At 36.1% G+C, this 16397-nt stretch overlaps 1 protein-coding gene across 3 annotated transcripts in view; it reads left to right on the top strand.

Moving 5' to 3' along the window:
• Positions 1 to 16397, top strand: part of CEP350 (centrosomal protein 350) — a 155877-nt gene that overhangs the window by 125795 nt on the left and 13685 nt on the right. For all 3 annotated transcript variants that reach the window (XM_078440525.2, XM_078440524.2, XM_078440526.2), the window contains 7 exons: positions 746 to 906; positions 3951 to 4087; positions 6704 to 6786; positions 7784 to 9777; positions 10652 to 11059; positions 11162 to 11308; positions 14290 to 14412. In XM_078440525.2, coding sequence (XP_078296651.2) covers positions 746 to 906; positions 3951 to 4087; positions 6704 to 6786; positions 7784 to 9777; positions 10652 to 11059; positions 11162 to 11308; positions 14290 to 14412 — 3053 coding nt within the window. The remainder of the gene's footprint in view (positions 1 to 745; positions 907 to 3950; positions 4088 to 6703; positions 6787 to 7783; positions 9778 to 10651; positions 11060 to 11161; positions 11309 to 14289; positions 14413 to 16397) is intronic.

Below are 16397 nucleotides of genomic sequence, written 5' to 3'. Positions count from 1 at the left end.
CATTTTTATTCTGCGTAATTTCCATGTGTAGTGAAATAAGCAGCATCTTTAAATGACAGTATTTTCATAGCATGTATGTGACACTTATTATAATGAAATGTCTTTTTCATGATTTTGCTGTGACTGGACATCTACTTTGTACGTGTGTGTATATGTGTAGGGAACTGTTGGAAAGAAAATAAGATTTAACTAGCTTCATTTTAGCTATTTTAAATATTTTAAGAGCTTCTAAAGAAAGGTTATAGCAGAGTATATTTCTTTATAATTTCTTTCCTTTTATATGGTATTAAGACATCAACTGATGATTCACAGTCAGTGTAAAATGGCAAAGTTTCATTTTTATTTTAATAGGACTTAAAAACTATTAATAGCTAAGGGGAAGGAAAGAGAAATATGTTTCTCTTGTCACCAGGAAATAATTCCTCACAATGCCCAAATTTCACTAGCTTAAAAGTTCCTCAATTTCTGGTTGTTTATCTCATCAAGATAGGGTATCTTAAGATTTATTTGAGGTTTCAAATAGTACAATTAGAAAGTGAAAATAAGTAGGAAGGACCAACCGCCCGCTATATTTCAGGGAAAGGAGAGATGCGAATCACTAATAAATTTTTTTTCAAAAGCTCCAATTCCTTAATTTTAAATGTTAGATTGACTGTAAGTGTAGTATCACCTTGCTGCTTTCATTAGTAGTTATTAAATTAACTTCATTCTCAAGTTAAAATGAAAGATTTTATTTCCCTTTCAGAAACAACATCTGACCAAAGTGACATTGAAGGTAGGATCAGAGCCCTAAAGGATGAGCTGCGGAAAAGAAAATCAGTTGTGGACCAGCTGAAGAAGGAACAGAGAAAACGGCAGAAGGAAAGACTGAAAGCCCAAGAAGCCAGTCTGATCAAACAGTTAGAGGTTAGACATAGGAAAGGGGTTCAGTATCAAGGCTAATGTATATTGAAGCCTAAAATGTTTTTTTAATGTTGTTAATAAAGTAATGGCGTAGAATTTTTCATTATTAGTTTGGTGCCACATTTTAACCTCTTTTTAAAAGAAATCCAAGGTTATCTAAACAAACTCTTGCTTAAGGTGTTAAATATTAAAATAATAAATCTTGGGGTGCCTGGGTGGCTCAATCAGTTGGGCATCTGACTTTGGCTCAGGTCATGATCTCGTGGTTCATGAGTTCGATCCCCACATCAGGCTCTGTGCTGACAGCTCGGAGCCTGGAGCCTGCTTTGGATTCTGTGTCTTTCTCTCTCTCTCCCCCTCCCCTGCTCATGCTCTGTCTCTCTCTGTCTCAAAAATCAATAAAACATTAAATAAAAAAATAAATCTTATAGCATCAAGTATTAAATAAATATTCTCAAAATCAAATTAAAATAAGAGGTTTTTTTCTTAAATAAGAAAGATTAGGCCTGTGAAAGATTGAAATTCACTCCCTCTTAAGCAAAGAATCATTAGATGAATAATTCTGTAAAAAAAGATAAATAATTCTAGCTATTGAAACTGTTACTGCCTTTTTAAAAACAATTTGTTTTTTTTTAAGCAGAATGATGTTTCATGCCACACTGTCCTATTTGAATGGCTCAGAAGTGATAATTCTAAACTAGACTTCTCCCATGCTCTAGCAGCCTTCCCTGATTCTACCCCAGCTGGAAACCTGGTTTTGATATTTCCTCATTCTGTTTTCTCTTATCCTTTTGGTTACCAGATCTCACTGGTACTTTTTTTTTTTTTTTTTATGAGTCTGCTTGCTTTTTCCATTCCAGCTGCTATCGAGCCGACTGGGGCCTCATGACCCCTTATCTCTGCTCTCTGCGTGGCCTCTTAAATGCCCCTGTCTCTGTTGCTTCCCTAATACTTGCATACCTTCTGCCAGCCTAGTGTTCCTAAAATGCCACATTCATCATAGAATCAGTCTGAATGTCCTGCTCCTCGCAAGAATCCCTTCTCACGGCATCACCAGAGAAGACCATTCAGCTTCTACCTGAACACTTCCAATAATAGGAAATCTCAAAATTTCAAGGCAGTTGGTTTCATTGTAGGACTCTAGGTTCTGTAAATGTTAAAAATCTTTTGGTTCTGTTAGTCAGTATTTCTGTCCTTTCAATGGTCCTTGTTGTGGTAACACCAAATATGTATTCCTCCTACATCTATTAATTTAGTCATCAAATATTTAAGTGCCTGTTTGTATGCCAGAATTCAGCTAATGACTTTACATGTATTCATTTTATCCTCAAGCAACAGTGGCTTTACTGTCTACAGTTTTACGGATGAGGAAATTGAGTTTCAGGGAGAGTAATGCTATTCAGGGACACACCACTCAGAAGTGGTAAAGCTAGATTTTAATAGATCTCTAATTCTAAATTTTGTGTCCTATCTTCCACATAGAAAATAGGGCTGCTGACAGATGTGGAGAAAATAGACATTTACACAGGTACACAATACAGAGATGGGAACAGGGACTGTAACTTGCACAGATGTTTAGAAGTAAGGGAAGTGCTTAAGGTAGAATAGCCATACTGGCAAGTTCATGTTGGAAAATAGTGGGAAACAAAATTCAAAAATAAAGATCATGTTCAGGATCTTGGAATCAGACAGATGAGTTTGGACTTCAAGTCAGTAGTCTTCAACGTGACCACACGTTAGAATTAACTGGGGAGCTCTTTGAAAAATACAAATATCCAGTCTCCCTCCCAGAGGGATTAATAATCTAGGGTGGAACCCAGAATTTAAAAGCACTAGTGTAAGGTAATGGAGAGCCATTGAAAATTAAATGAAATACTATTAGATTGAATAGCATTGCTCAAAATTCTTCATTAATGGATATGCCAGCCAGAAGGGTCTCTAGAGAAGTGCCATAGGATCCATCTCATTCAACATTTTACTAGATGGTTTACAGACAAAAGAAAGTTGTGTATTTAGGTTTTAGAATTATATGATGGAGAAAAACATAATATATATAGCATTTCATATAAAAAATCTTTGGGAGTTTATTTAATCACAGATGTAATAAGTCAACTACATCCATGTAAGTATAGCTTTCAGATCTGAGAAGTTATAGTCCTCATATATACCTAGCTAGCTAGACCATCTAGCTTTGGTGTGTGTTTAATACCAGAAGTTACTTTACCAAAACATTGAAAATTTAGAGGATATGGATAGTGAAAGTTGTAAAAGTAGGGATTTCAGCCCAAGTTTTAGGGATCTGTGGCAACTGAGTAGCATCCATATGGTCATTCATTCATTCTATGATGTTGACTGACAGCCTGTTTGGGGCCAAACACTGAGTAGGTACTGGATATACAGTGTTGAACAAAACAGCTATAGTCTCAAATAGAGATATAAAAGTAGGGATTTTAGCCCAGAAAACTAAGAAATATAATAGATAAAGGACTTCCCTTAGATTTCATCCAAATCAGAATTACACATTAGTGTTTATAGAATGGCTGATAACATTTTTTGTAATTCTGAACTATCATGTTCTCTAATCACAGCCTTCCTTCTTCAGGATTTGTATTCCCAAGGATTTGTATTCCCAAGAAGCTGCCATTGAACTCTGCGTAATGCCTAAACTTCTTAAAAATAACATGGAAGTATTAGGACACCCTTAAAAGAATAATTACATAGTCAGCTAAAGAAGTTTTTTAATGGGGCAGGACCCAAATGATTGCTTCATAGGTATTAAATTTTTGTAAAATGAGACTTTGTCATTTTCTAACTCATATTAGGATTATGGTTCCACATGTATGCTTATACATAGTCTGTTTCAAGAAGGATCTACAAGTAAATGTTGATGGCACTCTGGGGAATGACATGGATACTGGGAGAAAGATTTTTACATTACATCTTCTTTCCTGTTTGAATATTTTACCATAAAATATACTATTTTCTAATTTAAAATAGTTTTTTTTAAAAAATTCTGTATAGTGACTCCTCTGATTTTTCTAAACTAGTCATATGATGAATTCATTAAGAAAACTGAAGCAGAGCTTAGCCGAGATTTGGAAACATCACCAACAGCCAAGCCTCAAATTAAAACGCTCTCCTCAGCTTCTGAAAAACCCAAGATCAAGCCCCTTCCACTACACAGGTAGAAATTTTTGATAACTTCTCTATATTCTGCCTTGTTTGAGAAAAGAATTAAGGGAAGACTTTTAGTAGAAGCTATCTTTTAAGTAACTGTGAAGTTAATTTTAACCAATATTTTTACTTTCACTAGAGTAGAGTTATGTATGATGTAATCACAAATCGAATTTATCATAAGGTACAGGTTTAAAAATATATTCTGAATCCTGAAATCTGGTGGGCACAATGAAAATAGTATCCTCCAGTATTGCTAGTAGCAATAGACTTTTGCAAAGCAGTTTGCCAGTGTTTCAGAAGTAAAAAACAACCTGTAACTTTTGACTCTGTAATTTCACTCCTGGAAACCTAGTTTGAGAAAATATGCAATATCTTTATGTCCAGAAATAGGTGAATAGCCCAGTAACTTAAGGGTCTTCCTAGGGATGGAATATTATGCAGCCAGTCAGTGCAAATACAGAATGCTGAGAGGCAGCATTGGAGATTGTATATAAAAAAGTGAGGTTGCAATATTTAAACTGAATTTTGAGCAATGAGCAGGGGGTAAGCAGTCAGTGGGACTGAGAAATAGGGGTCATTTCAGAGAAGGACGTCGATGAATGACCAAAAGCAGCAGGGAGCTTGGCATGTTACAGAAACTGAACATTATAGAATGTTGCTAATGTTAGAAGAGACTGGAAAAATAAAAACTGAATTGTGAAAACCTTGTACTCACTCATTCATAATATAGTTTCTCCTTTACTTTTCAGAAGATGGGAAGCCTTTGAAGGCTTTCCCAAAAAATACTTAGGGATTTTTAAGTCTGTTACAAAAATAATAGAGACTCATGATAATTAATTTCTCATTACCTCAGTTTGAATCATGGCTTCAGTACCAGCTAGCTATTTAACTTTGTTGGGCAAGTTGTTTAATCTCTCTGTGCTTATTTTTTTTAATAGGGATTTATATCCCTATAATAACACCTAACTAATTAACTTGTTATGAGAATTAAAAGACTTAACTTAGATCAGAGCTTAGCATACAATTAGCACTGCGTATTAGTTACTGTTTATTATTTTAATTAGAATATTGAGGGAAGCAGTAAAAAGAAGAAAAGTTTAAATCATATACTGAACTATCCCAGAATTGCAAATGTCAACAATTAGATGTATTTCCTTTTAGGATTTCTTATGCTTAGATTTTATATGTTTGTTTTTTGTTTTTTTTTTTTTTTTTTGTAATATATATATTTTTCCATTATATTACAAAACTGTAAATTTTATTTTTAGATTTCTACACAATACACTAATGAATTGCTTTATGGTTTTATTAACCAGACTCTTGGAGGATTTTAACTAGAGAATGATGTAATCACATTTGTGTTCAGAGAGCTCTTTCTGACTAGTATATGAAGGAGAAATAGAAAAGAGCAAACTTGGAAGCAGGGAGAACAGGAGTCTAGACCAGGCTTCAAATAATCAGTGGAAATAAGAACAGAGATAGGAAATAAACTTAGAAATATTTAAGAAGCAGGGGTGCCTGGCTGGCTCAGTTGGTAGAACATGTGACTCTTGATCTTGGGATTGTGAGTTCAGGCCCCACATTGGGGATAGAGTTTAGTTTAAAAAAAAAAAAAAAAAAAAGAATTTATTCTTAAAAACACTTAAAATATTTGAGAAGTAGACTTCACTGAAGTGCTAGATAGGGGAACAAGAGAAATCTAGAATGACTCCCAGGTTTCTCTTAAATGGTTGGGTCAACATTCCATTAACCTGAATGGAAAGTCAGATGTTCTTTTGTGGGTAGCTTATGACTTTGGTTTTAGAATACAAATTTTGAGGTACACATGGTTCACCTAAGGAGAATTATCCAGGAAAGATGTCAGTGTAAGATATATATGGGATGAGGAGCATAAAGATGGTGGTTGAAAGCGTATATATAGCAACATCACCCAAGGAAGATACACATTCAGAGAGAATAAAAGGGAGCCAAGTACTAATTATGATAAAATAGCATTTAAAGGCATTATAAAGAGAAGCGGAAGCCAAATACTATGACTTAGCAAATAAAGAGAAGGCAAGAAAATGAAGAATGTAGCTCTTTCTGTTAACTTAAAGAATAAGAGAGGACAGCAGCCAGGAGGTGGAAGAATGAAGAATTGAGAGGTAAAATTTTGAGGCTCATGGCGTACTTATCAGCGAAGGGGAAAAATCTCCAGGTTGAAGGACTGAAGGTTCTAGGAAAGTGAACGTATGACTGAAGAGTACCATTAATGAGGCTGAGGCAATGTGTGAGATTTTCGGCAGGAGGTTCAAACAATCAGCTTTGAATACGTGTGAAAGACACACCTCTTTCTGTCCTGCAGACAGAAGGAAAGGCTGTTGGGATGGCTATGAATATAGATACATTTGTAGGTAGAAAGGCTCAGGGTAAGAAAGGTCATGCTGATGGCCTCTGTTTTTCTCATTAAAAGAGGCAAGATTGTCTACTGAGAGTGATGAAGGCCAGAAACAGGCTTGGTGAAAGTGACAGGTTGGAATACCTCCTGTGAAGAAGTAGTTTTCTGAGAGTTGACTGCTTGTTGTTACCAGTTATTACAGTATCAGCAGTACATTTATTTCTACTCTTTATTTTTTTGTTTCAGATCTGAAACAGCAAAGAACTGGAAATCACTAACAGAATCAGAGCGTGCCAGAGGGTCGTTGGAGTCCATTGCTGAACATGTTGGTATGTAACTAGGGAAAATAATGACGCTGTATCCACTAGACTTAAGAATTTATGCAAGGGCGTATATAATTCTGCCTCTACAGCGTTTCGATTAAAAAATGAATTTCTTAAAGATAATAATTATTGAAATTTTAAGTTACTTTTATATAAAAGTGATTTATTGGTTATATATAAATTTAAAAACTGAAGCATAAAGACATTAATCTAAAATGGTTGAGTGTATCATCGGCATCCCTAAATTCTCCCTTAATCAAATTTTATAACTGATTATATATTTTTTTCAGCCTATACTATTTCTCAGGGTTAAGTGGTTATATACATATATATTTTTCAACTTAATCCAACGAAAGATGAGAATTATTGAAAATAAAGTGTAATTCAATGAGGAAATAAAACTGAGGCATAAAAAAGCCTATGTAGAAACAATGACAAAATAGAGATTTGAATTCAGAACTTTTACTTCTTGGTTTGTTAGCTCATCAAATATTTTTTTTTTCTTATTCTGCAGTTTTAGCTCTTAAAATACTGTATTTGCAGAAATTGTTATTTTTTCTCTTGCATTTGCATTTGAGAGCTTAGCTGAAGTCCCCAGGAAAATTCATTCTTTTCAAAGTATCTTTGTCCCTCCTTCATTGTTTTCCTATATGAAATAATGTGTATGTAATATCTATCTGGTTTCACATGATTTGAGGAATTGATCACTCAAATCAGTGTCTCCATTAACTTAGAGCCATTTTTCTTCACTTTCTAAGTTAAGACAGCCCTTAAGAAATATTTCAAACTTTAAATTTCCAGTCATTCTAAATGTTCTGGTTATTGCTGGGGCAATATATTCTCTTAAAGGAAAAACTTACCTTATATGGTAACCAAAACAGGTTATATTTATTGACCAGAGTTTTTCCTCATGAAGATTTGGCTTTTACTTAAACTTTGGTTCCAGCAGTTAAAAGGTTGTGATTAAATAATTTTGATAAGATTTTTTTTCTTTTCCTTAAAGATGCTGCATTGGCAGGTTCTGAGAGATCAGTATCGGAAAGGTCTTTATCTGCATATGTGAAGAGAGTCATTGAATTGGATAGACAAACAGAAGAGCATTTTCAGACTTCATCCCCAATTCTTAGATCATCAAGGAAAGCCAGAACAGAATCTGGTGATTCTTTAGAAAATGTACCATCATTATCTCTTCTCAAAGAATTGAATGCCCCTAATAGAATTCTGGATGTGTTAGATGCCAAGGTTGAAGAAGCTAGTCAAAAATCAGAAATACAAGAAGTAGACTATGCAAAATTGGAAGAGAGTGTGATTGAAGAGGCCTATTCAAAACAATGTAGGAAGTCTGATGTCTTACTGAAACTAGACCTGGAACAGGGAGATTCATCTGAAATTCTTTCAAGGAAGGATCTTCCTTTAGATTCTGTAAATGTTCAGAAAGACTTAGTTAGATTAGCCAGTGAAAATCTTCATAAAAAACAGTCGAAAGAGAGAGAGTCAGATCAAGGTACTGATCACAGTACAAGCACCCAATCAGAAAAAGAAGTTCATGAACAAAGGAACATAAAGGAAAGGGACTCATCTTTGTCAGAGCATCTTTTTGCTCCTAAGGAGACATCATACTCTGAAGATTTTGAAGTGTCTTCTCTCAAGAAAGACATTTCAGCTGAACTGTACAAAGATGACTTTGAGGTGTCATCTTTGTTGTCACTCAGGAAAGACTCTCAATCTTGCAGAGATGAGTCACGGCCAACAAAGAACTCTACAAGTAGAGCCACTAGCTTGGGCAGTGATGATGAAATCAGTGAGTGCCTCAGTGAGAAAAGCCTTTCTGTTCATAGCAGTGTCCACTCTGAGAGGCTATTAGAACTCAAGTCCCCCACTGAGCTTATGAAAAGTAAGGAGCGCAGTGATGTAGAGCATGAACAGGGAGTTACGGAACCCCCTTCCTTGGTTTCAGTTTCTGTTGCAGATGAGTTACATGATTTCCACATTGGCGATAGGGTGTTGATTGGCAATGTTCAGCCAGGAACTCTTCGATTCAAAGGCGTGACCAGTTTTGCCAAAGGATTTTGGGCTGGAGTGGAGTTGGATAAAGCTGAAGGAAATAACAATGGGACATATGATGGCATTGTATACTTTGTGTGCAGAGAGAAGCATGGTATTTTTGCTCCCCCTCAAAAAATATCTCACATTCCAGAAAACTTTGATGACTATGTAGACATAAATGAAGATGAAGAGTCTTACTCAGATGGACGATATCAATACTATAATCAAGAACAAAAAGATACAGCAGATTCCAAATTTGATAGAGAAAAGGATGCAGTTGAATATTTTTATGAGAACTCTCTACCTAGTATGCATGATATAGAAGCCTCACTTGATAGAAGCCTTAAAATAGAAACAGACAAGGTACAGGACGTTTCTGGGGTACTTGAAGCCCATGTTCACCAGCAATCTTCAGTGGATTCACTGATCTCTTCAAAGGAAAACAAAGACGTTCCTGGTGCCATAGAAAAGGTTTCCATTGCTGTAGAAGGTGATACTTTAGACAATGCCTTTTCTGAAGAATTAAAGCAGCAGCAGCAGTTGACAGAAAAGGAAGAGGACCTATGTCCTGAGGTGTCAGAAAAGCTCTCTACTCCACTTCTAGATCTTTTAGCAAGAGAAAAGAACCAACTGGAAGCCCAGCTGAGGTCCTCACTAAATGAGGAACAGTCAAAGCAGCAGCTAGAAAAAGTCAGCTTACTGACAGACAGTTTACTAACAGTCTTTGTGAAGGACACAGTCAATCAACTACAAGAAATCAAAAAAGCTAGGAATGAGAAAATCCAGCTTAGCAATCAAGGGCTTCTTGATGATGATCGACAGAGTATGCCACCCCAAGGCCTATCCCAAAATCTTGAGGAACAGTCATCAAGCGTTCCAGATTGCTTCTTAAGGCCTGACTTAGAAGATGAAAAAGAAGAGATTTCTTCACCAGATATATGCCCCAGGCCTGTAAGTATTTTGTCTAGAAAGAATGGCAATTTACCTTCTGTAGTGCGTTTTAATTCTGTAGTTCCTCATAGATTTTTTGTGACATGTTATTTATTAGATAAAGATCACTGTACTAGTTTTTAAAGACCCTGTAGCTGTTTTTCTGTCTGAAGTATGATTGTCCTCTATTATGTCATGAGTGGTCACTGTAGGATTGTCACAAACACTGGCAGTTTTGTGCTGGATTGATGACCCCTGTGTGCTGTCTGGAGGTTCCAGACACTGAACAGATCCACTGAACAGATTTACTCCATGGAGCTTTCCAGTGATTCTCAATCCAGTTCTTTTTTGCCCATGAAATTATGTGTCTACCTATCTACTCAGTCATAGTAGATAGGTCATATTGCTCTGCAGATATTGCCAGTTGTGATGTTGATTCTGGGAAAACTGAAATACATCCACTATGACCTATACTCAGACAGACCATCAACTTAACTCAGGTTGCCCGTAGACAGTTGAACAAAAGTAACGATTTTGAGGAATTTGAGCCAGATAATCACCAGAGGTGAGAAATTTCATATATTGTTTCCATATCCCAGAGACAAGAGAGTCCTTCAGGAACAAAATAATGATGATTCAAAAAGAAAAAATAACTAATCAATAAACAGTTTATAAAAATTCAGTTATAAGGCTTATGTAAGCAGAATTATGGGAAGCAGGATACTTTCTTCTTAAATTATTAATTAGTAGCCACCATGTTGTTTTTGTTTTGCTTATAGAGAAAAAGAGTAAACATACAAATAATATATTTGGTTTGTCTTTAAAAACAAAAAGCCCAAATGAATGATCTGAGGTTACTAAACGGTGCTCTGTTTGAATGGTTCCATTTCCATAGGAGAGTCCAGTATTTGGTGCCAGTGGACAGGAGGAGCTTGCTAAAAGACTTGCTGAACTTGAGATCAGCCGGGAGTTCCTGAGCGTGTTAGGAGATGATCAAGACTGGTTTGATGAAGACTTTGGTTTGAGCTCTTCTCACAAGATCCCCAAAAACAAGGCAGAAGAAACAATTGTACCTCTAATGGCAGAACCTAAAAGAGCTCCCCAGAAGCCATGTGAGACACTGTTGGCAGTCCCCCATACCACAGAGGAAGTAGAAACTCTTGTACATAATGCAGTGGAAGAACTCTGGAAATGGAAAGAATTAGGTCATGATCTCCACAGCATCAGTGTTCCTACAAAACTGCTTGGCTGTGCCAGTAAGGGTCTAGATATAGAAAGCACTAGTAAAAGAGTCTACAAACAGGTATGTAACCTGGAAGGATAATTTTAGTTTTTAAACTCATCTCTGTTGTTTGAAATTTGGATTTGTAGCCATTTTATTTTTGTTTCATTTTTCTCTGTCAAGGCGGTTTTTGATTTAACAAAAGAGATTTTTGAGGAAATATTCGCAGAGGATCCCAACTTGAATCAGCCCGTCTGGATGAAGCCATGTAGAATCAACTCCAGTTATTTCCGACGAGTGAAAAATCCAAATAACCTTGATGAAATCAAGGTAAACTGCAAACTAGAGAGTATCTCCTTTTTTGACTTGCTGTTCATTTATGTAGATCTATAAATGCCGTAAAAGCAGGTGCTCTTCTGTATGATTCTCCTTCTGTCCTCAAGGCCTTTTGCATAGTGGGTTTTCAGTACATGTTTGTTGATTCATGAAGTCCATGAGCAGTGGAGGGATGAGGTGAGAGGGAGTCCTGAATCCTCAAGTGTTTGCAAGTGTAACTTTTTAACATTTCCTATGTGTACATAATTTATAATATTTAAGAAAAAATTAGGAAATACTCTGGGAGATAAATTATTGGACTTCCAGGTAAATTTTTGGCAATTTAGAGATCATGGTACAGTATTCTAGAAGTATACCTGAAAACATGTCTTCTATCAAATATGCCAGCCCTAGACAGGTGTTACCTTTTCATCTTTGATTTTGGAGGTCTCAAATTAGTTATGTGGTTTTGAAATATGTGGGATAGTAATATGATATATAAAAAATATTGTTTGGTATCTAAGAAGCCCCTGAAAAGATTAAGTGCCTTGAAGCTACAGTGACTCCCAGCAAAACTTCAAAGTCACATTGGTGGAAATTTCTGCCCGTTCACATGTTTCCTTAATATAGCAAAGGTTGTATTCCCAGTGTAGTGCCTCTTGAACTGTAATGTGCATATGAATCACTGGGGATTTGGTTAAAATGGAGATTCTTACTCAGCAGGTCAGGAGTACCATTTCTAACAGACTCCCAAGTGATGTGGACGCTGTTGACCCTAGAACCCACCCTGAGGAACAAGGCTCTGGAATTGTGTTTTCCAGACTTATTTGATCACAGAAAGCCTGCCTCCTGCATCCTGCCCCTATAGCATACCTCCAGCTACAGTTGACCCTTGAACATCTTTGGGGGTTAGAGCTGCCAACCCCCTACGCAGTTGAAAATCTTTAACTACTAACAGTCTACCAGAAACCTTACTGATAATATAGTCAATTAACACATATTTTGTATGTTACATGTTTTGTATACTGTATTCTTATAATAAAGTAAGCTAGAGAAAAGAAATGTCACTAAGAAAATCTTAAGGAAAAGAAAATATGTTTATGGTACTGTTATGTATTTCTTGAAAAAACTCTGTGTATAAGTGGGTCAACACAGTTCAAACCCATGTTGTTCAAGGGTCACCTGTGCTCATCTTACTGGTGTATTTTCTTACATCATCCAGGAGTGTATGTGGACTATTAAAATATAGTAAAGAACATATCCATTATTCTGGTATGTCATGTGGAGGCATTGCCTAAACAATTTAGTCTGTTTTTTTAATTGAGATATAATTAACATAATTATATTTGTTTTAGGTATACAACATAATGATTCTGTATTTGTCTATATTATTAAAAAAACAAGATCACCACAAGTCTAGTTAGCATCCATCATTACATATGGTTACAAATTGTTTTGTGTGATGAAAAAATTTTAAGATCTCTCTTAGTGACTTTCAAATGTACAATACAGTATTATTTAACTACAGAAAGCTTTTGAAAATATTTTGTACTCATAGAACACCAACAGATATTTATGGGATGTCATGTATGCCTACATTGAAGTTAGGCAAACTGTGGCTCACAGTCCAAATCCAGCCTACCACCTGTTTTTGTAAATGAAGGTGTATTAGACCACAGCCACACCCATTTGTTTAAATATTGTGTATGACTGCCATTCTGCTACAACAGCAGACTTCAGTAGTTGCGACAGAGACCAAATGGCCCACAAAGCCTTAAATATTTACAGGCTGACCCCTGCTTAAATTAAAGTAAGGAAGAAATAAAAAGCTTCCAAAGATTACTTTTGATTCATTAAAAAAAGAAAACTTCTAAAATGATTTTCAGCTGTGAGGAATAAAGTATCAGAACTGCCTGGGGAGCTTTTTCAAAACACAGGTGTATTCCATTGCTTTCAGCCCACCAGTGTTGATACATCCTTGAAAGAGAGAGAGCTAGAAAATGTGTGTGGATTGGTGGAGTTTGGGGGCATTGGTAGTTTGAGAATCTTTTCAAATGATTCCGATTCATAAATGTGTCTTTTCCCCCCATTGACATTTTTTTAAAGGAACAACCATAAAAAGTTGTAAACGCCAATTGTTTTATTAATAACAAAGGACAGATAAGTTGAAATAATACAAGATACATAATGGGACGCCTGGGTGGCTCAGTTGGTTGAATGTCCAACTCTTGATTTCCACTCAGGTCATGATCCCAGGGTCGTGGGATTGAGCTCTACGTGGAGCCTGCTTAAGATTCTCTCTTTCCCTCTGCCCCTCTTCCCCACTCATGCTCTCTCTCTCTCTCTCAAATAAAAAATGTTTTAAAAAGACAAGATGCATAATATATATCAACAATCATCAAAATGCATATATCAGTATAACATACAGTGATGCTGCCCAGCGATTTTAATATTGAAATAACATTTTGTAAAGTGTTTTTAAGGATGATAGTTTAAATATTGTTTGTAAAATTATCATGCTTTTTATATTGAAGCACTGATTAATATTTTTACAATTCAACATATTCAGTCATGGTGCTTCAAAATAAACTATCCCAGCCAAAGCCTGTACTTTGCTCCCATGGCACTGCTTCGAACCTTTATGTGGGATTCTTTAAGTGCAGAGATTTATTTAATGCTTTCTCTAATAGTTTTGCCCGCTTGAAGTTAGCTAATGGCGGTTCTTAGATAGAGGGGACTCTAAAGTGATTTTTCTTTGCAGATTCATCAGTGGGTTTTACTTTTGTATGTTGTGTAAAAAGAAAAATTCTTTGAGTAAGTAAAGTCAGAGCATTTGGAATGCTTTTGTCTTCAAATTCCTAAGTGGAACTGTTAAGTGGAAGAAATTTGTATGATCTTTTATTATAAATGCTATGTTCTTAGCATGCACCTGCATTATAAGCACTGACTTTCAGAAACTTGGCTGTTTGGTTCATTACTTCCTCTTATTTTCACAGAACTTCATAGCCACCGAAGTGCTCAAGTTGTTTAGTCTTAAAAAGGAGCCAAACCACAAAACAGATTGGCAGAAAATGATGAAATTTGGAAGAAAGAAAAGAGACCGAGTGGATCATATCCTGGTCAGTGTATATAACTGCAATATGTTTATTTTGACTGTCTCTTCTAAAATCAGAATGTAGTCACATTCTAAAAAGAAAAGGAATGTAACTGACCCTAAGTCTATGATAGTGAAGCCGTAAAGCCTTCACTTGCTGCATTTCTGCCCCTCAGTTTTGGAACTTGCTTTCTTTTGAACTTGACAGATGAATATGTAACTGAACAGTATTTTGTGGGTGTGGAAAACTTGAGAAATAAAAAGCCGAGTGGATGAGGTACGGCTTTAAGAAGAGATCAGTGTAGACTCTGGGGCCAGACTGCCTGCCTTTAAATCCCTTTTCTGCCACATACCTGGTGTGTAATCTTGGACAAATTGTCTAATTTCCTTGTGTCTCGTCTCCCTATCTGTAATCTACCAAGACAGTTAAGAGAATTAAAAGTATGTTTACATATGTATGTATGCAAGAGTTCCCTGGCTATATATAACTCAGTAAATACTAGCTGTTATCATTTCCTCCTCGTTATTATTATCCAGAGCTTTTAGCTGGGTAGGATTTATTCCATTTGGCAATAGATTCCCCTAGCACTAGAAAAACATTTCTCAAACAAAAAAAAAAGAAAGAAAAAGGAAAGAAAAAAAAAAAGTCATTCTTTTCTTTGTTCCCTAAAAGAATGTTAAGCAGTAGCAAACTTCGGGAAACTCATTACTTGATTCAGGTTTATCTCTAAACATTTTGATTCTGAACTATTTTATCTTGTCTGTATTTATATTCATATAACAAAAAACAAATGTAAGGCTTAAATTAATGAGTTTTCCCCAAGTATGCGCCTTTCCATTGCTTCATTTACTCAGTAACGACTACACTAGATAAACATTTATTTAGAGTTTTATACTTTGCCATTCTTTTTCATGCTTTATTTGATCCTCACAGTAATTATATGAGGCAGGAAGGACTCACGTTATTCTGTTTTACAAATGAGGAAGTTTGGGGGCACCTGGCTGGCTTAGTCAGCAGAGTGTGTGACTCTTGATCTCAGAGTTCGAGTTCAAGCCCCACGTTGATTGTACAGATTACTTAAAAATAAAAAATCTTGGGGCACCTGGATGACTCAGCTGAGCTTCCGACTCCTGATTTCAGCTCAGGCCATGATCCCAGCGTCGTGAGATTGAGCCCCACGTGAGGCTCTGCCCTGAGGGTGGAGGATGCTTAAGATTCTCTCTGTCTCCCTCTGCCCCTCTGCCGCGTTTGTGCTCTCTCCCTGTCTCTCTAAAAATGGGTGAAATTTAAAAAAAAAAAAAAATCTTTACAAAAAGTTTAGACTCAGAGATATTAAGTGACTTGCCCAGCAAATAAGAGCCAAGATTTTAAGCAACTAGTTTTTCATAGCTCTTTGCCTCTTAAGAACGTGAACTTGTTCTCATAGTTCTACAGCAGCTTAAAGTTTGAGTTCTTGTTAATTTCTAAGTCGTTACTTCCTCCACTTCTTTAGGAGTTAAAGAAGAGAGCATGTCAGGAAACATTCATGTACCCCTTCTATCAGTTAAATTGATCATATCCTCTATAAATCATCTCAGGGCACACACTGAGTCAAGAATTGTGCTAATTAACGACTAATGTTACAGTGGTAAGCAAGACAGACCTAGACCCTGCCTTCATGGATTTATCCTTGGCTGGAAAAACTAGCCATTAATATATAATTTACATAAGTAAATTAGAAATTTTATAAATTATAAATTAAGTGATAAAAATAGAGGAACAGAGAGCTTTATACAAGCATAACCCAGAGGAAACTGATCTGATGAAGATGGTCAGGGAAGACTTCCCTGAGGAAGTGACATCTGAGCTGAGACCTTAAAGACGAGTAAGCATTAACTGGGTCCTAAGATAGAAGAACAATTCACGGAAAGCAAACCACGTTTGCAAAGACCTGAAATGAGCATGGGTCTGAGCTGAAATGTTAGCACGGCTGGAGGTGGCATAAACTGGAGAGGTAGAGTCTGTGTCCT

This window comes from Panthera onca, chromosome F1 (assembly GCF_046562875.1).
Source record: "Panthera onca isolate mPanOnc1 chromosome F1, mPanOnc1 haplotype 2, whole genome shotgun sequence".
Lineage (NCBI taxonomy): Eukaryota > Metazoa > Chordata > Mammalia > Carnivora > Felidae > Panthera > Panthera onca.
The sequence above is the reverse complement of the archived record's forward strand: the minus strand, read 5'-3'. Positions and strand labels throughout refer to the sequence as shown.